Source organism: Notolepis coatsorum (genome assembly GCF_963971535.1).
Source record: "Notolepis coatsorum genome assembly, chromosome: 4".
Lineage (NCBI taxonomy): Eukaryota > Metazoa > Chordata > Actinopteri > Aulopiformes > Paralepididae > Notolepis > Notolepis coatsorum.
Genome location: NC_140168.1, coordinates 61,332,922 through 61,355,883, shown reverse-complemented (window position 1 = coordinate 61,355,883; position 22,962 = coordinate 61,332,922). Strand labels below are relative to the sequence as shown.

Sequence of the window (22,962 nt, the reverse complement as noted above, 5' to 3'; positions counted from 1 at the left end):
AATGTACGAATTAGAAACAGGTCTTTATTTCCTACACAGCGATGGTGTGTAGAATAAGCACTTAATCACTTAATTACATTTATGAATTGAAATAGTATGCACTTTTATGGCAAGGAGTATTCGTCGGTATATCAATAGATAATGTCCAATCTCTGAAGGCGCAGGTGGTAAATATACGACCTGGAATAGTTAAGGAATAACAGCAATGATACTTTAATGATTATAGGCTGGATACACTAGAGGGGTTAATCCGGTCGCTTGTAAGCCGACAGGAGTAGGAGGGGGGGGGGGGTAGAATCCAGCTGCCTCGTCCGGCCAAGGGTATCCCAGGTGAACCCACTGTAGTGCCGTTCAATGCGCCGGCGATCCTTGGACCACAGATGAAAGCAGGTGGACTCTTTGTGGGCCGGCTCTCTCCGGTCCACGGGGGAGAGATGTGGAGAGACCTCGTCTTGCAGAGCGTCTCCTCACCTTGCGTCCTCTCCAGGGGGGGGGGTTCCAACACCCGGTAGTGTCGGGGGTCTTTATCCATAGAATAATCAAAGTATCCAAAGCATAATCCGTGCCTGGGAAGGCGGGCTGTCGTCGGTAGAATAATCCGGTATACAGGTCCACTCGCTCGTCGGCTCTGGGGCTCCTCGGGTGCAGCTTCACATAGGGTCAACCACCCTGGGTAAGCAGCCAGTTCTCTGCCCGAAACGATGGGGTACTGACTACGGTAGTATTCTCACCGCACGAAGCACTATATATTAACAGACTATTATTAGCTTAATAGACTACGTCCAACTCGACGATATAGTGCCAAATATGACTATTCAAATATTAATATACACGATGTCTCAATACCGATGGTAGGCCGAACTTGGCCTTACTCCCACACGTGGCATCGCGGGGAGGCTTTACGTCTGTGACTCTATTGGAGGGTAAGAAACTGGACTGAAAAGAAAGTCCTACTTTAGTAGCGCAGTATATATACGCACTATGAACAAATAGTCCCATTAGTGGTGCGGTAGCCAAATTCCTACGCGGAACTAGGACTTGTTCGTACATGTCGAGCGGTACGTTTGAACTGGGTCTGAGGGGTATGGCAGCCTGGCACCAAGGTCTCGACCAATAGTAGGAGACTATTATGGGATGTTCAGTAGGCTAGAATGGATATTCAATGCATATTGTACAAGGAATATACAAGGGATATCAGGGAATATTAGAGAATATACAAATACAATTAAATATATATATATAAATAAATATATATATTCGGTTTAATCTGGCCCTTCACAACATTGGTGTTGTCCTCGACGACCAGTTTAACTTCTCTGCTCACATCGCAGCAACGACCAGAACCTGCCGATTCCTCCTGAGCAACGTCAGAAGGATCCGCCCCTTCCTGACAAAAGAAGCCACCCAACTCCTCGTCCAATCAACAGTCATCTCCCGCCTCGACTTGTTATGGTTTGTAACCGACCCCAATCGCACAACACAAGACAGGTATGAGAGTAAGCCAAGAACTGGGCATTTATTGAATAACAAAGAAAAACGGCACTGTCCCTTTAAGGGAGAACACAAATTACTGGATAACAAGAAGGGAAAGGTACAGTGCCTTTAAGAGGCGAGCTGGCTAAGGGGAAGGCTAAGGGAAGGCTAACGGAACAGGGCCGGGGCAAGGGACAAGGCAGGAACAGGGAGGACTAGGAGGACAGGACAGGGAGGACAAGGAGGACTTGAGTGGGGAAACAGGGACAGAGGCCCGCGGAGGCGGGCTGGGGAGAGGGAGGACTAGGAGGACTTGAGTGGGGAAACAGGGACAGAGGCCCGCGGAGGCGGGCTGGGGAGAGGGAGGACTAGGTGGAAAACAGGGTAAGGCCTTGGAACAGGGCGAGGGCTGGAGCTGCATACTGGGACAGAGAAAACAGACAACGCCTGGGATAACAGCATTAATGAATGTTGCTGCTCTGCAGCTTCTCCCGGGATGGTTAGTCTGGGGAAGCAGGTGGGTACATCAGAGCCGCTCTGCAGACTTCTCTCGGCAGATCTCCGAGGTGGGTAAACGGGACCGAGAGGGAGAGAGGGAGTGGGTTAACTCAGAGTACAATGGGGAACAGAGCAGGTGACAGGAGAGGTGACTTGTCCCAAAAACAGAGTAATCAAAGTGACAGAATCTTCGGTGTATATACACACTGTGAGTAACGTCCCAAACACAATCCACAAGATAGAATCTTCGGTGCAAATAAACACTGTGAGCGAAGTCCCAAATACAAATCCAAGTGATAATATCTTCGGTGTGTATACACACAGTGAGCGATGTTAAGGCCAAATATTATCCCAATGAACAGTCCAAAAAGCTGACGCTGGGTGAGTGACAGTCTGACAAAAAGCTGGATCTCTTCAGTGTCTTTAAACACACGAAAAACGAATAGGATAAAAGACAGTCATAAAAACTCACCCAGGCGCTGTGCGTAAAGAGAGTTGGATCAAACGGGGTGAGCGCGTCGCCACGGGGAAACGGGTTGTCCAAGCGGAGGTCTGAGTGGTGCGCGACTGCTTGGAGTACGCGCCGGTACGAAGGGCGCATCTGGCGCGGAGGTCTGAGTGGTGCGCGACTGCTTGGAGTACGCGCCGGTACGGAGGGCGCATCTGGCGCGGAGGTCTGAGTGGTGCGCGTCTGCTTGGAGTACGCGCCGGTACGGAGGACGCATCTGGAGTGCGTCTGAATGCGCGTCAGGAGTGAAGAGCGCGTCTGCGCGGAAGAGCGCGCCGGCTCGGAGAGACGCATCCTCCCGTAGAGTATTAGGAAGCGATGCGCGTCTGGAGTGAAGAGCGCGTCTGCTGCGCGGAGACCTGGATGCGCGTCTGCACGGAAGAGCGCGCCTGGCTCGGAGAGACGCATTCTCCCGTAGAGTATTAGGAAGCGATGCGCGTCTGGAGTGAGGAGCGCGTCTGCTGCGCGGAGGTCTGGATGCGCGTCTGGGCGTCTGCTGCGCGGAGGTCTGAATGCGCGTCTGGGCGTCTGCTGCGCGGAGGTCTGGATGCGCGTCTGGATGTCTGCTGCGCGGAGGTCTGAAGTGGAACACTGGAATACCTTCCGTGGAAGTTTTAGAGAGCGCAGTCCAGTGTCTCCTTTCAGACAAACGGAGACAGGAGGCGAAGGCTAGAGTGCATCTCACGCCGGAGATGAAAGCAGCATAAACAGACAGAGAACCTCCCGAAGGAGTCTTGGTGATAGGGATATGATACGGAATGATACGGGACGACCCGACAAGGGACAGAGGGGAAGAGCCAGGTACTTAAAGCCCACAGGGGTGCTAATTAGAATACACATCAGGTGCGGGAGGTAATTGATAATCGAACTAGAAGTGTGAGTTCGGCACCAGACCAATCAAACACATAATGACAGGTAGTCCAAGGGTGTGGTTGCTGAAGGGCAAACGAACGCGAGGGTGGGGGCTAGTGAGGTGAGGAGAATGCAATTGATTAACAGAAACTAAAGGAAACAGAGCGAGTAGGCTTAAAGGAACAGAGCGAGTAGGCTTAAAGGAACAGAGCGAGTAGGTGAGCAATGGACAAAACCTCACAGTACCCCCCCCTCCACGGGAGCCACCCGGCGACCCTAAAATACAGACAGAGTGGCAGGGGAACAAAACAAGGCAACAAACAAAAGGTACTGGGCCAAGCCAGCAGGGGAAGCCACAACAAAAGTGGGGCTAGCAAAAGAACAGGGTAGCTGAGGGGTAACTAGGGTAGCTGAGGGGTAACTAGGGTAGCTGAGGGGTAACCATGGTAGCTGAGGGGTAACTAGAGGAGCTGAGGGGTAACTAGAGGAGCACCGGGAAGGGGCTAGCAGAGGGAAAGGGTAGCTGCCAGGGCACAGATAGCTACAGGGCCTATGCTAGCTGTACTGCTACATTAACAAAGAGGCTGCGCTAGCTGCCGGAGCTAGGCTAGCAGACAGGGCTGGAACAGGGGCACCGGAGAGGGGAACAGGGAAGGGGCTAGCAGAGGGAAAGGGTAGCTGCCAGGGCACTGATAGCTACAGGGCCTATGCTAGCTGTACTGCTACATTAACATAGAGGCTGCGCTAGCTGCCGGAGCTAGGCTGGCAGACAGGGCTGGACCAGCATGAGAGAACAAGCTAGCTGGAAGGACAGTCCTAGCTGTGGGGAACTGACCTTGCTAGCTGAAGGGGCAGTCCTAGCAGTGGGAGCAAACTGACCTTGCTAGCTGAAGGGGCAGTCCTAGCAGTGGGAGAAAAACTGACATTGCTAGCTGAAGGGGCAGTCCTAGCAGTGGGGCAAACTGACCTTGCTAGCTGAAGCGGCAGTCCTAGCAGTGGGAGCAAACTGACCTTGCTAGCTGAAGGGGCAGTCCTAGCAGTGGGAGAAAAACTGACATTGCTAGCTGAAGGGGCAGTCCTAGCAGTGGGAGATAACTGACCTTGCTAGCTGAAGGGGCAGTCCTAGCAGTGGGGCAAACTGACCTTGCTAGCTGAAGCGGCAGTTCTAGCAGAGGGAGGAAACTGACCTTGCTAGCTGAAAGGGCAGTCCTAGCAGTGGGAAAACTGACCTTGCTAGCTGAAAGGGCAGTCCTAGCAGTGGGAAAAACTCTGACCTTGCTAGCTGAAAAGGCAGTCCTAGCAGTGGGAAAAACTGACCTTGCTAGCTGCAAGGGCAGTCCTAGCAGTGGGAGAAAACTGACATTGCTAGCTGAAAGGGCAGTCCTAGCAGTGGGAAAAACTACACAAAAAGTGGAGGCCATGCAGAGGGACTGGGTTAGCTGCCTGGGCATGGCTAGCTACAGGGCCTATGCCAGCAGCAAGGGCTGCATTAACATAGAGGCTGTGCTAGCAGCCGGGGCAAGGCTAGCAGACAGGGGCCATGCAGAGGAACTGGGTAAGCTGCCTGGGCATGGCTAGCTACAGGGCCTATGCCAGCAGCAAGGGCTGCATTAACATAGAGGCTGTGCTAGCAGCCGGGGCAAAGCTAGCAGACTGGGGCCAAGCTGGTAGTAGAGGCCTAACAAGCTGCAGGGGAGCTAACGAGGCTAACAGGGAAGCAAACAGGGGAGTCAACAGGCTAACAGGGGAGCTAACAGGGCTAAACAGGGGAGCTAACAGGGGAACTAGAGGGAACCAAAAAAAAGGCAAACTCACATACACCGTTTGTGCTGGCTGGGGTCGTCGATTGGTCGGGTCGTACTGTTATGGTTTGTAACCGACCCCAATCGCACAACACAAGACAGGTATGAGAGTAAGCCAAGAACTGGGCATTTATTGAATAACAAAGAAAAACGGCACTGTCCCTTTAAGGGAGAACACAAATTACTGGATAACAAGAAGGGAAAGGTACAGTGCCTTTAAGAGGCGAGCTGGCTAAGGGGAAGGCTAAGGGAAGGCTAACGGAACAGGGCCGGGGCAAGGGACAAGGCAGGAACAGGGAGGACTAGGCAGCGGCCCGCCTGATCTCAAACCTACCGAAGTCGGCCCATGTCACCCCACTTCTTAGGGACCTGCACTGGCTCCCCATTGCTGCACGAATCCGCTTCAAGGCCCTTGACCTAGCATACCGTGCGGCAAAGGGAACTGCTCCCGCCTACCTCCGGTCAATGGTCTCTAACTACACACCCTCAAGACCCCTACGCTCTGCATCTTCTGGCCGCCTCAGACCTACTCCTATCCAAGCTCCGGGAGGGTCATCAAAGAGAAGTCGCCTATTCTCAGTCCTTGCCCCACAATGGTGGAATGAACTACCCACCCCAGTTAGGACAGCCGAAACACGTCCAATCTTTCGCCGTCGACTAAAGACTCACTTCTTCAACCATTATCTGAATTAAAAAAAAAAAAAAGAAAAAAATATCTAACCCTAACTAACCATACTGTCATGCACTTGTCCTAATAAACTAACCTACACTGTAGCACTCAACACTTTGATGAACATTGTTACTCAGCTGATAGAGTTGTGCTCTTCCTGATGGCTTGTCGTACAGAACTTGTAAGTCGCTTTGGATAAAAGCGTCAGCTAAATGACTAAATGTAAATGTAAATGTAGGAGGACAGGACAGGGAGGACAAGGAGGACTTGAGTGGGGAAACAGGGACAGAGGCCCGCGGAGGCGGGCTGGGGAGAGGGAGGACTAGGAGGACTTGAGTGGGGAAACAGGGACAGAGGCCCGCGGAGGCGGGCTGGGGAGAGGGAGGACTAGGTGGAAAACAGGGTAAGGCCTTGGAACAGGGCGAGGGCTGGAGCTGCATACTGGGACAGAGAAAACAGACAACGCCTGGGATAACAGCATTAATGAATGTTGCTGCTCTGCAGCTTCTCCCGGGATGGTTAGTCTGGGGAAGCAGGTGGGTACATCAGAGCCGCTCTGCAGACTTCTCTCGGCAGATCTCCGAGGTGGGTAAACGGGACCGAGAGGGAGAGAGGGAGTGGGTTAGCTCAGAGTACAATGGGGAACAGAGCAGGTGACAGGAGAGGTGACTTGTCCCAAAAACAGAGTAATCAAAGTGACAGAATCTTCGGTGTATATACACACTGTGAGTAACGTCCCAAACACAATCCACGAGATAGAATCTTCGGTGCAAATAAACACTGTGAGCGAAGTCCCAAATACAAATCCAAGTGATAATATCTTCGGTGTGTATACACACAGTGAGCGATGTTAAGGCCAAATATTATCCCAATGAACAGTCCAAAAAGCTGACGCTGGGTGAGTGACAGTCTGACAAAAAGCTGGATCTCTTCAGTGTCTTTAAACACACGAAAAACGAATAGGATAAAAGACAGTCATAAAAACTCACCCAGGCGCTGTGCGTAAAGAGAGTTGGATCAAACGGGGCAAGCGCGTCGCCACGGGGAAACGGGTTGTCCAAGCGGAGGTCTGAGTGGTGCGCGACTGCTTGGAGTACGCGCCAGTACGAAGGGCGCATCTGGCGCGGAGGTCTGAGTGGTGCGCGACTGCTTGGAGTACGCGCCGGTACGGAGGGCGCATCTGGCGCGGAGGTCTGAGTGGTGCGCATCTGCTTGGAGTACGCGCCGGTACGGAGGACGCATCTGGAGTGCGTCTGAATGCGCGTCAGGAGTGAAGAACGCGTCTGCGCGGAAGAGCGCGTCTGCGCGGAAGAGCGCGCCGGCTCGGAGAGACGCATCCTCCCGTAGAGTATTAGGAAGCGATGCGCGTCTGGAGTGAAGAGCGCGTCTGCTGCGCGGAGGTCTGGATGCGCGTCTGCGCGGAAGAGCGCGCCTGGCTCGGAGAGACGCATTCTCCCGTAGAGTATTAGGAAGCGATGCGCGTCTGGAGTGAGGAGCGCATCTGCTGCGCGGAGGTCTGGATGCGCGTCTGGGCGTCTGCTGCGCGGAGGTCTGAATGCGCGTCTGGGCGTCTGCTGCGCGGAGGTCTGGATGCGCGTCTGGACGTCTGCTGCGCGGAGGTCTGAAGTGGAACACTGGAATACCTTCCGTGGAAGTTTTAGAGAGCGCAGTCCAGTGTCTCCTTTCAGGCAAACGGAGACAGGAGGCGAAGGCTAGAGTGCATCTCACGCCGGAGATGAAAGCAGCATAAACAGACAGAGAACCTCCCGAAGGAGTCTTGGTGATAGGGATATGATACGGAATGATACGGGACGACCCGACAAGGGACAGAGGGGAAGAGCCAGGTACTTAAAGCCCACAGGGGTGCTAATTAGAATACACATCAGGTGCGGGAGGTAATTGATAATCGAACTAGAAGTGTGAGTTCGGCACCAGACCAATCAAACACATAATGACAGGTAGTCCAAGGGTGTGGTTGCTGAAGGGCAAACGAACGCGAGGGTGGGGGCTAGTGAGGTGAGGAGAATGCAATTGATTAACAGAAACTAAAGGAAACAGAGCGAGTAGGCTTAAAGGAACAGAGCGAGTAGGCTTAAAGGAACAGAGCGAGTAGGTGAGCAATGGACAAAACCTCACACGACTACTGCAACGCACTGCTCGCTGGCCTCCCGGCCACTGCCACTAAGCCTCTTCAACTCATTCAGAACGCAGCAGCCCGCCTGATCTCAAACCTACCGAAGTCGGCCCATGTCACCCCACTTCTTAGGGACCTGCACTGGCTCCCCATTGCTGCACGAATCCGCTTCAAGGCCCTTGACCTAGCATACCGTGCGGCAAAGGGAACCGCTCCCACCTACCTCCGGTCAATGGTCTCTAACTACACACCCTCAAGACCCCTACGCTCTGCATCTTCTGGCCGCCTCAGACCTACTCCTATCCAAGCTCCGGGAGGGTCATCAAAGAGAAGTCGCCTATTCTCAGTCCTTGCCCCACAATGGTGGAATGAACTACCCAGGACAGCCGAATCACGTCCAATCTTTCGCCGTCGACTAAAGACGCACTTCTTCAACCATTATCTGAATTAAAAAAATAAAATAAAAAATAAAATAAAAATATCTAACCCTAACTAACCGTACTGTCATGCACTTGTCCTAATAAACTAACCTACACTGTAGCACTCAACACTTTGATGAACATTGTTGCTCAGCTGATAGAGTTGTGCCCTTCCTGATGGCTTGTCGTACAGAACTTGTAAGTCGCTTTGGATAAAAGCGTCAGCTAAATGACTAAATGTAAATGTAAATGGATGGATTCAGTCTTGTCTGCCTGTTTGGTCTCAGAATATATAAAGACACTTGGGGCAGGATCCACAAAGAATGGATTGCACGGTGCTAATTGCACCCTTACTTACAATTCATTATGAATTGAAAATGGGGGACCCTGATGTAAACAAGACTAAAGTCTTGTGCGGTGATTGATTGATTGAACATTTTATTAACAGATTGCCTTCTGTCCACGAGGGCTATAGGACAGCTGAACCTTTACTTTAGTTTTCTTAGCTAGCAGGCCTGCCATTGTCTACCAAGCTGGCTCTGGCACCGGTACACCCCTACTCTGCCTCTGATTGACTCTGACCCTGATATTTTTGGATATATCAATCAAAACTACCGTAAATAACAGGCCGTGCGACATTTCCAAAAGAAAAGCTCTCTTGCACGCTTATTGCTAGTGTGCTGTTGGTTAAAGGAACACGCCAACATTTGGGGAAATTAGCTTATCGTCTTCTCCAGAGAGAGACAAGAATATAGATAGCCGTTTCCTCTGTGCTTTCAGTAGAACGCTATCTGGCTGCCCCTAGCTTAGCTCAATGAATGGAAGCGGACAGTGCCGGTTAGCCTTCGGGAGAGGTGTTAGTTGGACACTGTCCACTTCCATTCATTGTGCTGGTATGGTATCTATCTTCTTGTCTCTCTCTGGAGAAGACGGTAAGCATATTTTTCTAAATGTTGGCGTGTCCCTAAGGTTGCCGACCCCGTCTATAGCTGAACACAATCCAGGTGTGTTGAAAAACAACACAACACAACATCAATAGCAACACAACGTTAAGCCAGGCGGTATGTTTTCCGAGGGCCAAAACTCAACTCAAGTCCTGTGTTATTTTGACGTGTGTGTTTTAAGGGTTTACAGGCGTGAACCTTGTGCTGATCTACCCATGTGTTTAGCTGTACCTCCTCTCCCCTCTTCCACGCCCCGCGGATCCCTGTGAGTCTTCTTATCTCCATGATAACCATGTGAGAACATGCAATCAGTGCCAAAGTCCCTCAGAGGGTGTTGTGCGTTTATGTAACGAGGAGGGGGGATCAAAATGATGAAAATGATAACGAATGACTCAAACTGTATTTTGAATGAAGATTACTTCATTGACAATTTAAACAGTACTATTGAAATGTGTATTTCAGGTCTTTCTATCTATATATCTGTCTTAAAGTATACATGTTTTAAAATTATGTACATCAAATTTTTTTTATTAACCTTTCACTTGAGTACAGTAGGTATCCCATGCCGTGACGGCCGGTTGCGTCCTCACTCGAACTAACCTCCTGCCCCCCCCCCCCCCCCCCCCCAATTACGGGAAAGCGTGTCCTTTTCATTCGAGATCACACACACGGTGTATGCAAATAAGGTGCGCCTCCTTAAAAAAGATGAATGCGTATACAAGCTCAGTGGTGCTGTGATAAATTACTCCCTGAGCAAGCAGGAAATTATCTCCCTCTTCTTTGAAAAAACATCAGCTCATAAAACAGCGAGGCGGTGGGACTCCAATCAGTCATGCCACTAGAGCCGAAGGAAGGTGGGTGTGGCACCCACTGGGCGAGAGAGTTGGTTGATGGAATGTTAGTATTGTGGAGAGAGAGAGAGAGAGAGAGAGAGAGAGAGAGAGAGAGAGAGAGAGAGAGAGAGAGAGAGAGAGAGAGAGAGAGAGAGAGAGAGAGAGAGCGGTTCGTTCTTACTTGAGCTGCATGAAAATGTAAGGTGTTCAGAACTGTCTAAACTCCGGGGTCCCATGTATAAAACTTGGTGTAAACTAAGGCCTGACCAACAGTGTTCTGAATGCTATTTATTTTCGCTGACTTCAACGCTGCCATTATATTTTCTTTCACTGGTAATGCCTATAACGCCTTCAAATATGATTCATCAACCTCACCTGCTACTTCCTCTAACCTTTTCCCCCATTAACAATGAATGGGTTGAATGAGAAAATACATGCAAAACCATTGACAGTGACACACTTTCGCCCATGTGAGCCAATAAAGGTTTATCTTATCTTATCTAAAACTGTCTCTGTTCCTCAGATAGCTGTAGCCTGCGTGCCAGTAGGCTTATAAGGCAATATGCCAGGCATAGCCTATAATAAATCATTCTCATGTTGGCTTTAATCCCTTACTGATTGATTTCTATTTTGAATTTGAAAACAAACATCAGACACTGTAAGTTGTCTATAACCCACGACGCATGGAAACATTCTATAATACAGACTGTTACCAACGTGGTCCATGAGAATGAGATAAAAAAAACTGCCTTAAATTATGCCCACGGCTTTATGAATATGTAAACTAGGCGTATGCCAAATTATTAAAACCGTCAAGATTTTCAAAGACACAAATTCTGATTCTACGGTGAAAGTAGCGTAGAGCTCGCTGTAATTGACAACCATTTTTGTCAGTGTACCTCTTCCTTTGCATTCAGTGCCACCATATCTTTATGGCACTTGTGTTCCCATGCCATGGCCATATCCCACACATTATCAACTTCAAAGGATGTGTACACGTGGTGTGTAATTTGATGAACTACTCATTTCCATTGTTTTTTTGTGAAATCTCAAATTCTGCATGGAAACTAATCTGTGAACGCTATGGTTGCTATAGTTGGTGGAACAATATGGATCTCCCATCTAATAAACATTTAATAAACACCCTCTGAACACCAATATAAACACATTCACTATGTTGAGACTGGCTGCGCCATTTATTCCATGTATTTGCAGCTGTAAAGTCAATCCATATCAGTTGGAGTATGAATGTGATACATCACCCAGAAATACTCAACCTCTACTGTAATTAAAGGACCACACCAGTCTTTCTTTAAAGGACCACACCAGTCTTTCTTTAAAGGATCATGCCAGTCTTTCTTTAAAGGACTACACCAGTCTTTCTTTAAAGGATCATGCCAGTCTTTCTTTAAAGGACTACACCAGTCTTTCTTTAAAGGATCATGCCAGTCTTTCTTTAAAGGACCACACCAGTCTTTCTTTAAAGGATCATGCCAGTCTTTGTTTAAAGGACTACACCAGTCTTTCTTTAAAGGATCATGCCAGTCTTTGTTTAAAGGACTACACCAGTCTTTCTTTAAAGGATCATGCCAGTCTTTGTTTAAAGGACCACACCAGTCTTTCTTTAAAGGATCATGCCAGTCTTTGTTTAAAGGACTACACCAGTCTTTCTTTAAAGGACTACACCAGTCTTTCTTTAAAGGACTACACCAGTATTTCTTTAAAGGATCATACCAGTAACTGTCACCGGGTCTTATGGGACCCGTTTTGCACTCGCGGCATGTTGGCCTTGTTTTTAAGGCGATCCAATGCTTTTATGCCAATACATTGCTTGAAAGCTAAGATTGTCACAGTTCGATTGATAACCTACTCAAAGTATTAGGTGCTCGCATAAAATATATATTTTTTTAAATATATATTTTTATTATTATAATGTTTTTATTATAAATAATATGTAACTATGTGTAACCTTTCCTTATAGCTCAAGATTTTGACTGTACGTTGAAGCGTTCAAGAGTTATATATAAGAGCATAGACATACCATTATAAAAGGTTGTGTAAAACACTCATTTTCTGTGGTATTTTTATCAACTTTGGACCTGTACTAGATAAGGCTTTAGGCTATGGACCCATTGTGGTTTCCAGGTCATACCTATCAGCTGGAACCTGTAAGAGGCCTCTGTTTGCAAGATAATTCAAATGGAAGTTAAAAAAAACGTAAAAACGTAACTTAACTTAAAAAATTTAAAAGCACTCAGAGTGATTCTTCCTGTTGTGGATGAACATTCTGAATGTTTCCTTTCAAAAGAGACCAGACTCATGCATGTGCTATAAGTATAAAGTCTAATAAATTGCAGATTACTTTGGGTATGCAATTTTCAGGCATTTTCTGAAAAATTTGCCCGTCAGTTAAATAGTTTTAAAGGACCACACCAGTCTTTCTTTAAAGGATCATACCAGTCGTTCTTGCCTTGATACAAAAATCAAGCTGCCCTTCTTTTTTCATAATATCTTACCATTACTGAAAATGTTTGCTATTTTCTACCAATTCACTGCCATTGGCTTCCAGTGTTATCAGAAAATGTGTCTTAAACACCACATAAACTGAAGAAAGTCGCCACATTTGACTAAAATGGCATGCTAACATCTTGTGTGTCACTTTTTTTCTGAAATGTGTTAAGCGGCAGCCATTGTGATATAATATAGTAGATGCCATTACTGATGTCAAACAAAGTGATATTTGCTGATGACACAGTAGTGGTGGGCCTGATCTCTGCCAACGACGAGAGGGCCTACCTGGAAGAGGTAGAGAATCTGTCACAGTGGTGTCAGGAGAACTGCCTCTCCCTGAACGTCAGCAAAACAAAAGAGATGATTGTGGACTTCAGGAGGTCGGGGGTCAAGGACTACAGCCCCCTCAGCATCGACGGGGCACCGGTTGAGAGAGTGAACAGTTTCAAGTACCTCGGAGCCCACATATCCGAGGATTTGACATGGACCACACACATTGACAGTGTTGTGAAGAAGGCACGACAACGCCTCTACTTCCTCAGGCGCCTAAGGAAGTTCCAAGTCAGTCAGAAGATCCTTAGGAACTTCTACTCATGTACAATAGAGAGCATCCTGACTGGCAACATCACCTCCTGGTTTGGGAATAGCACTGCACAAGACCGTAGCAGACTACAAAGAGTGACACGTTCAGCCGAACGCAGAATTGGAGGGGGGCTTCCCACCCTCCAGAACATTTACAACAAGCGGTGCAGGGGGAAGGCTAAGAGAATTATTAAGGACTCGAGCCACCCGAACAACTGCCTCTTTGAACTGCTGCGGTCAGGCAAGCGATACCGGAGTCTTAAGGCGAGCACAGAAAGACTCAGAAGAAGCTTCTATCCCCAGGCCATCAGGCTGCTAAACGAACAATAAACACTATGCAACAACCATCAAATGCACACAGCACACACACCCACACACTCACTTAAACAAACAACACACTGCAGCACCCACTCTCCACACTTTAGATCACACAAACACACTTTATATTTATTGATAAAGGATTTGCACTACAACTCGTACACCTACTGTAAATTGTACCTAAATTGCACCTCATCCCATTTCTGCCTTGCACTATATAGTATTGTATATTAGTACACTGCATAGTATTGTATATTATATGGTAACTCAGTTACGTCTATTCTGCATCGAACATTGTACATATGTCTATACTGAACACTGTGACCTCATTTTTTTTACTTCTAATTTACATGCTATACTATGTTATTTTATTTCATACTTATCTTGTCTTGCACAGTCTCTGGAGCCTAACAGTAAGAAGCATTTTGTATAAAAGTATTCTGTACTTCTGTATGACAACTATTAAAGAAACTTGAACTTGAAACTTGATACAAGGTACTCCTCTGATTTGTGGAAACATTGGAATCAATGCCTCTATGTATTTTAATCTATGTTGTTGGCCTTGTTTCTTTTGTTATTGTATTTTTGTTGTTGTTTTGTATATGTGTAATATGGACCTTGAGTCTGGAATAAAGTCTTCATCATCATCCTCATCCTCATCATCATAGTACCTGAGGAAGACCTCCTCTTCTTCCTTAATATGAAAAAAATATTATATGGTTCTTCATCTGAGGGATTAAATTCATCTAACGGTAACTAACACTGAAACCAATAACCTCTTTTATGAATAAGTTATGCATGATTATATGCTATGATTATTAGCCACCTATTGAATAAGCATATCCACATTACAGTTAAAAGATGAACATTCGTCAGACAAGCTCTTTCCAGTATGTACAGTATATAAAACGAGTCTAGGATATTAGTGTAGGTGCAACCCCCCAGTGTCTGCATGGTTAAAAAGCATCTAAAAGGTTATGTGAAACATAAAGAATAAATGGAAAAGGTATCTATAAAGCAAGATATGTTGTATTTTTGTGAATTAAAGGTGTGCTCTGTAGTTTTGGGAGAGTCTGAGAAGTGTCAAAAGTTGGAAGGTATATATTTCCACATGACACTCAAGCTAGAAAGCTACAGTATACGTTTCCCACTGAAACATACCGAATTACATGTGTTAACTAATTGCAGGCTCTGTCTGCAAATATAAGCACATTTCCCCCAAAACTCATAGTGCACCTTTAACATGACCATGTGTTACATGATTATTTGTGATTCAGCAAATAATATCCCTTGACAAGATTGTTTAATCTTGTGACAATTAAGCAATCGTGACTCGTATACAAATTCAACTGATGGAATATGAACATTCCCCCACAATATTTATTGACTACCATGTATACTGTGATTATGGAGTCGACATGTTATTCTCAAATCTATAGTTTAAACTCCGCCTAATAGAATGTCATCAAATATGTCACTACTCATTATTTATAGTCTGCCCTGTTGCCAGGTGGGGAGCATGTCTATGTTCCCCGGGTCCTATGTTCCCCGGGTTCTATGTTCCCCGCTTTGATTGATTGATAGATTGAAAATTTTAGACCACCAGCCCTGATTCCAAACTCTAACCTTAACCAGTTCGAACGAGGGCCTAAGCTTAACCGTTCGAAACAAGGCGGACATTAATAATTAATAAAATAATAAAAATTTATAAAATGTTCAATCTATTAATCAATCAAAGCGGGGAACATAGAACCCGGGGAACATAGGACCCGGGGAACATAGGGATGATCCCGCCAGGTGCACAGCTTGGCTACTTTGTTGCATCCAGCACTCGAATTAGAAATGTAAAAACAAAACGTCGCTGCATTTAATCAAAACCACGTACAAACTATTATTTTCTTAAATTGTACATTCTGTTTATGTTGACTCTGTTCGACTTTGCCTTGTCCTGTGATATCGCTGTGCGTAAAAAAAACAAAACAAGCATTTATCTCCCCTCGATGAGTTGTAAACAACACGTGAATCGCGCTAGAAGAACGTGAGCCGAGCACAGCCCTTATTATACAGACTACTTTACATAAATAGTTCCCCCAATGTTTCGAATAAAATGTGTTTAATATTTTTTTTTATATTTTATTATTATTATTATTATTATTATTATTATTATTATTATTATTATTGTTATTATTATTATTATTATTATTATTATTATTATTATTATTATTATTATTATTTATTTATTTATTTATTTATTTATATATTTATTTATTTATTTTATATTTTATATTTTATATTTTATATTTTATATTTTATATTTTATTTTATATTTTTAAAATAAATGAGAGGGAACGTCGTGTATTGTGTTCCTTCCAGGGGGAAGCAGCATTCTATCTCCCCCCTGCGTTTCTCCGCTCTGCCTGGTCCGCGCCGCGGAGCTGCGGAGCCGCTGGTGAGGATCCTGGGACTCGGTGATGATGTCAGACCGCTGGGTCATTTGAAGGGTAGCAGCCGAGGAAGGGTTCATAGAAAGTTCACTCGCATATATTAGGCAATTCAATCTTTCATTCTCTCTGTGGCAAAAACTAGTTGGAAATGAGCTGCATGGAGGAAGGATAACCCATTCGTCATCGGAGGGGAGCCGTGGTGTTAAAAACGCGATCTGTGTTGTTTATGGAAAAGATTATTTCTCCAATACGGCGGCGGGCTTTTACCGAGGACTGCGCTCTCTCTCTCCGGCGTCGATACCCCGGGACACACGGGAGAGACACGGGACGGCCCGTACGAAACATTTCGCGACAACAACACGCCGGGAATATGAAGGTGTCTCGCTCACACCACGGTCGCTGTAGCAACTGGACATCGTAGGGGAAAATGGCAAAAGACCATTTGGATCAATTACAAGCTCAAAGCTGTTCTGCCGGTCATCATAATTCATGATTCTAGTGCGGGACGGGGACCAAGGTTTTTTTTTGCGTGCCAAATACGGGGGGGGGGGGCAGAGTTTGATGGAGTTCTGTGCACTTATGCTGGTGATTTTTATACAAACGTAAAATTATTTTAAAAAATAAAATAAAAAAGAGACTAACAGTTATTGACTGTTGGCTGTTGCAAAGGCGGCATCATGTTTGACTGTATGGATGTGCTCGCCGTGAGCCCGGGACAGATGTTGGATTTCTACACTTCGAGTCCCTCTTCGTGCATGCTGCAGGAGAAGGCTCTGAAAGCGTGCTTCAGCGGGCTGGCTCAGAGAGACTGGCATCATCGCCGGAGCGCACAGTGTAGGTGCACTTTTTGTTGTTGCCTTATTGCATTTTTTTTTACCCGTGTGTGTCCAGTCACCATCAATATAATCACCGAGGAAATTCCCCCCCACCTGGGGCAATAGTGTCCCGTCCGCTGAACATAATCTCTACACTCCTAATAGTGTTCGGAGCCTTGCAATGCTTTATATAATATGATATGTTTGGAAAATAATCTGCTTTGTGGGTAACTTTGGCTGCAGAGGGGAAGCACACACACACACACACACACACACACACACACACGCACGCACGCACACACACACACACACACACACACACACACACACACACACACACATAGTGATGGGTCCTCTTTCCTATTAGCCTATTGCCCATTAAATCATCATAATGCTCAATAAGCTGTGTAAGGGCAGGTAAACTGTAATTGTCCTGCCAGAGTTTAAACGTATTAGGCTGCCTCTGGTCTCAGTGTACAATTATTTAACTGACCCAGGGGCTTAAAAAGTAGCTCATATGTGAGTTGCCACATTTGCAACCCTCCTGCGTCTGTATTAATTATCCACATGCTTAAAATATTGAAATAGAAATTTCGGTCTGCAATCAATAACAGAAATAATTAGGTCATATACTTATACAAATGCATCACATACACACATCCATCCATCCATCCATCCATACATACATACATACATACATACATACATACATACATACATACATACTGTATACATACATACCTATAGCTACCATAAAACTGTACTCAAATACCACAGTTGAAAACAACATAATAACTCAAGGTTTCTGCGGTCCGAAAAAGGTGCTACTGCTTCTAACATCTATCCTTTTAACAGCACATCATATTTGACCTCAAAAGGTAACGTCAACCAACAAAAACAAAACAAAAACAAAAGAAACGTAACATCCTGTACCACGTCCTTCCATGCCAACGTTTCTTTCTGATCATCCATTTTCACCTTTGTTCAGTACGATATTTTTAAACTTTTTTTCTCTCTCTCAACTTATTGAGTGTTCCACATGTATTGAGTTCCTCACTACAGCCGTTCCGCAAACACACGTCCTTTTGACTGAAACACGGCAATGTTTTTACATTAGTCTTCCTCACTAATGTTCTCTTAAAAAAATGTCATATTTCACTCCTACCGTGCGGGCCATAAATCTAAGCGCTGGAAACAGGCTCGACTTGCTGATGTATGCCTTTCCCCAGATCCCCCTGTCCCCACACTGGGCAGAGGAATGCGAAGAGTAAACACAGGCGGCGCTTCGACACCTCCGCTCCACGAGATGACAGGGGGCGGCTAAGTCACCTCCGCCCCAGCACGAGATGACAGGGGGCGGCTAGTCGCCGGGCTCTGCGACCAGCGTCCTCTGACACTGATTTAGATAAATGGCCCACAGACTTTTCAACAAGGTTAGCGGGCTACAATTGGAACATGTCAACCTCTGCGTTTTGAATTGCCCAGTGCCAAGGCTATTAGGTCCACTGCCCCTTTTCTTCCCCTTCTTCTCCTCTCCCCCAGAAGATTAATTGGCTGCATACAGGGGCTACTGCATTCCACGCAGCATTATAGGCCCATACGCATTGTGTCCATAGCTTATCCCTCACACTGCAAATATGACAGTTTATGGAACTAGTTGGCTTATCTGTGTTTACATGAACCCAGGCATATTGTCTGAAGTTGGAGTGTTTATTTTACCACAGCCCCTTCTTCTCCAGGATTTATTTTGATAGCATAATGACGGGGGTTGAAGATAAGGCTGTCTAGTTGTCATTTCCCAGGACGTGTTAGCTGCAGGGCACTCTGAAGTGGCCCTTATCAGTGCAGGGGGAAAGTAACAAAGGTTGAGCCACCAATCACTTAAAGCTCCCTCTACATACACTTCATGCCAATAGTCTAGTGGTGACAGAGATCTGAACAGTAACAATTAGCACTTATTAATAGTTTCTGCCTAATAAAAATGACAAGCTGCAGTGACTATTACAATAAACCACAATATTGAGGTTTAAATATAAATCGATTGTTATATCAAATTTCCCTCGGGATAATAAAAGTATTTCTAAAAAAGTATTTCTATAGCTCTTTTTTTGTGACAACAATTATAGGGGAAATACTTGTCTGAAAAATATGTATACTGTAGGCAAAATTTGTTAAAACTGTCATGGAATGTCTTCTACTCTTTCTTTATGTACAGTGTCTGTTTTATCAATGCACAACAACACCATTGCAATAATATTACTGGCCTTTTCAAGGGGAATATTATTACAAGCTTGGCCAAAACAGAGGTACTGAAAACAATGCAATGCTCAATGTGATCATGTTTATGAATGGCCTGCATCAACTGAGACTGCCATGTGGGGAGGCTCACTGAAGAAAGCCCACAATTCCTCAGGCCATCAGGCTATTAAAGCACGTTTCTTTGAGTGTGCACACAGGTTAGGCAAACACCAGTAATTTCTATAAACTCCTAAATTAAAGTAACATAATTTAATTAGGAAACCCAGGTGCTTTTGATTTGCTTTTCAATGCAATGAGAAAATGAGTGGCTTCGAATTGGCCTGATAAGACAGGACTCATCCGCCAGGCCGATGGCTCGGAATAAGATGATGTTCCTTTTATTTTTATTCCTAGTTATTCATAGATGCTGTACAGAGCTACATGTTGACTTTTTTTCGCAGGCTATTGTTGTACCAGAAACCCCTGCCCTCTGCCTGTTTGAATAAAAGAACTGTTTTAAAATTAGACTTTGATTCGAAACGCCTTCTCACAGGGTCATTGAAATGTTGCTTTATTAATCTATTTATTCAGGGTGATGGAAAGCCCACGGGTGTTAATTAGCCGCATTGACAATGAGCGGTCCGTTAATGCACTTCCTCCTCTAGTTTAGATGTTAATTAAGCACGATCAAGAACCTCTTTTACACGGATGGAACGGGGCCTCGCAAAACCGAGGAATTACCACCAACGCATGTTACACCGCGAGTCATTACACCATCCCAAAAGAGAGAGAGAGAGAGAGAAGTGTTGCGATATGATGGAGTGGAAGTAACGTGGCCTATTCATGAAGCTGAAAAAAACACAAAGAGACAAACGAAGGGTGATACGGCGTGTGAACACCACTTGATGTTAGTGTTACAACATGATGTCTTGGTGTACGAGGTGGTGGTGGTGGGTGGGGTGCCAGTTATGTGGGATAATTGGGGTCTTTTTGTCTTCAAGGCTTAAGCGCCTCTGATATGGACTTGAAAGACCATTTAGCACAGCTTGCTGCACCAAGCTAATTTTGCGGGCATGTGAAATGAAAGCAAGAGGAGGAGGAGGAGGAGGGGTGGTTATAAAAACCGTGTACAACAGTGGAATGAAAGGAGCTAGGGGTTGTCAGATGCCCGGCCACGCTCTTAATCCCGGCATGGTTATACGGGGGGTGGGAGAGTGTCGGGGGCCCTTGTTTTGATTTAAGGAGCGTCACGCTCTTGCTACGGAGAGCACCATTTCGCACGTAACGATGCAGGAGAAAGAGACCTGCGTTCACGCTAGTTTTTGTTGCCCCCGTGTTTTTTTTTTACGGGTTGTGACGATAAATCTCGGTGGTGTTATTAGTACTTAGTATTAGGACGATGAGATGATTATGTATCACTTCTGTGTTTGAAAAGTAAACAACTCGCGAGCATACGTGCACGTGTGTGTATTTAGGAGGGATATGCAAACAGTAGGGATGCACGATAATTATCGGGTCGATAATTATCGGGCCGATATCAGCAATTATGACGTCATCCTGATAAACCCGATAACATTATTGATAGCTCCGATAATATAATAATACATTTTTTGGTTAAAAGAAATCCGGTATGGGTGGATTGGGATGAAGGGCATTTGTTTTTACTGTAGGCTCCTCCAGTTTTGCCAGTACTGTGGTACGACTGATAGCGTGTGGTTTAGGAAGAGGGAGTTTTTCACGAATCCAGCGCTCCCTTTCTCATGCCTGGCTGTGACGTATTCACGTAACATTCAGAAGCAGCACAGATAGTAAACAAAGATGGCGTCGTCGGACTTTTTCAAAGTTTCAGAGGAAAACAGTTCGCTTGCTATTTGTAACAAATGCAGAAGTTCCACGAGGAGGGAAAGGGGCAACAAGCTATAACACATCCAACCTAATAAGTCACCTGAAACATCACCACCTCTACGATGGTGTATTAAAATCCGACGACGACGCAGAGCAGCTAAAGGCTAAGCTAATCCAAAGCCAGCTGCAAAGGAACCGGCGCGGCTTGTACCTATTGACGAGGCATTTGCAAAATTAAAGACGTTTGACAGAGATGATTTGTTTGGTTTATTTAATTCTTTTTGAGGCGTGCTGTCCTATAAATGCCAAGTAATAGTTGTTTCATGGACCAAGACCACAACAGTCTCCTCTCCTATAGCGTCAAATGTTTTATCTGCTGACAAAGCACAATACCTGTTGGTTTTTAGTTCACTCATTGTTCAGGGAAACACATTGTTAATGACTTAGTCACTTTATTTGAAGAGTCAAAACTGTTCTCTTGGCTTTGTTTTGTTCATAGTAGTAACGCTCATGTCATGATAAATCTGGTTAGGTCAAAACTACAGGAATATACATATATATTATCGGTTATCGGTATCGACCTTGAGGAGCAGAAAGTTATCGGTGTCGATATCGGGGTCAAAAAATCAATATTGTGCACCCCTAGCAAACAGTCAAATTTCTATTGCCTTTTGTCAATTGGCCAATAATATAAATAATGTGTTCTTCTTCTTCTACTCCTACTAGAAATATATTATTATTATTATTATTAATAATAATTATTATTATTATATTATTATTATTATTATTATTATTATTATTATTATTATTATGTGATATCTTAACCGCCTGCAACCCCCTTGACGAAAATCCTCTTGTCGTCTTTTACTTTTGAAGACATTTTTGAACAAACTTTTCGTGGTGCTGACATTGATGGCCGAGACACACACGCACGCACGCACACACACACACACACACACACACACACACACACACACACACACACACACACACACACACACACACACACACACACTACACACACACACCTACACACACACACACCTACACACACACACACACACACACACACACACCCACACACACACACACACACACACACACACACACACACACACACACACACACACACACACACACACACACACACACACACACAGCCATCCCCTAAAAGCTCCTGGCCTCAGTACACTTGACATGTTCCAACAGGGCTGAGGGGAGATCGAGTTACATAAGAAACAGTTCAAATCATAACAGCTCTCTCTCTCTCTATGTGCTCTTGAGGCACAAATTCCTCATGGATGCTGAAAAAAAAGAAACCTATCAAATTTCTCCTCTCTCTCTCTCTCACTCTTTCTCTCTTCTTTTTTACGACTGTCCCTCAAGGTCTCCCACTCTGTTTTTGTTTTTATGAAAGCTTTTGAAGTAGCTAGCACCTGTTGTGCAGCTCACCATTAGCCTTAGCGAGAGTTGTGTCATCTACCCCCCACCCTCCCCGTCGACCGTGTGTACCCCGTCTCCCCACACCCTGACCCCCCCTCGGTAGCCCAGTCACAGAGGGGTCACGGAGGGGTCACCAAAGGGTCAAGGGGAGGGTGTTGGAGTCACATGGCTATGCGTGGGACCTTCACACTAAACGGAACCCAAAGGTTCCCTCGAAGCACTCCGCTCATACTGGCTGGATTCATCTACTGTGGATGGTTTAAACTTTAAAGGATCATACTGGTCTAAGTATGAGTTTCAGCCTACAGAAGCCTATTGGAACGTGAGGTTCTGATATGATTTGATTAATAATATATATCCCACTTTATACTTTGCTCTTGCTGCTTGTTTTACACAGATTTTATGTCTTATTTCTTACTGATGTAAAGCACTTTGAACTGCAATCCCCTGTATGAAAGGTGCTATACAAATAAAGTTATTAATATTTTATACAAAAAAAAGTTATTATTATTAACTAATCAACGCACATATTTTTTACATTAACACTTTGCCGCCCAACCACGAGTTAACTCGTGTTTGATTCCACCCGTTGAGGACCAGAGCCACGAGTTAACTCGTGGGTTTTTTATTTTT

At 45.4% G+C, this 22,962-nt stretch overlaps 1 protein-coding gene across 3 annotated transcripts in view; it reads left to right on the top strand.

Moving 5' to 3' along the window:
* LOC311227444 (retinoic acid receptor beta-like) overlaps positions 1–22,962 on the top strand; it is a gene marked incomplete at its 5' end in the record, with an annotated part of 381,325 nt that overhangs the window by 159,123 nt on the left and 199,240 nt on the right. For 2 of the 3 annotated variants that reach the window (XM_084313091.1, XM_084313089.1), the window contains one exon: positions 16,557–16,822. The exons of the other annotated variant lie outside the window; for it this stretch is intronic. In XM_084313091.1, coding sequence (XP_084169217.1) covers positions 16,666–16,822 — 157 coding nt within the window. Of the gene's footprint in view, positions 1–16,556; positions 16,823–22,962 lie in introns of those variants that run through there. 3 annotated transcript variants of the gene reach the window in all.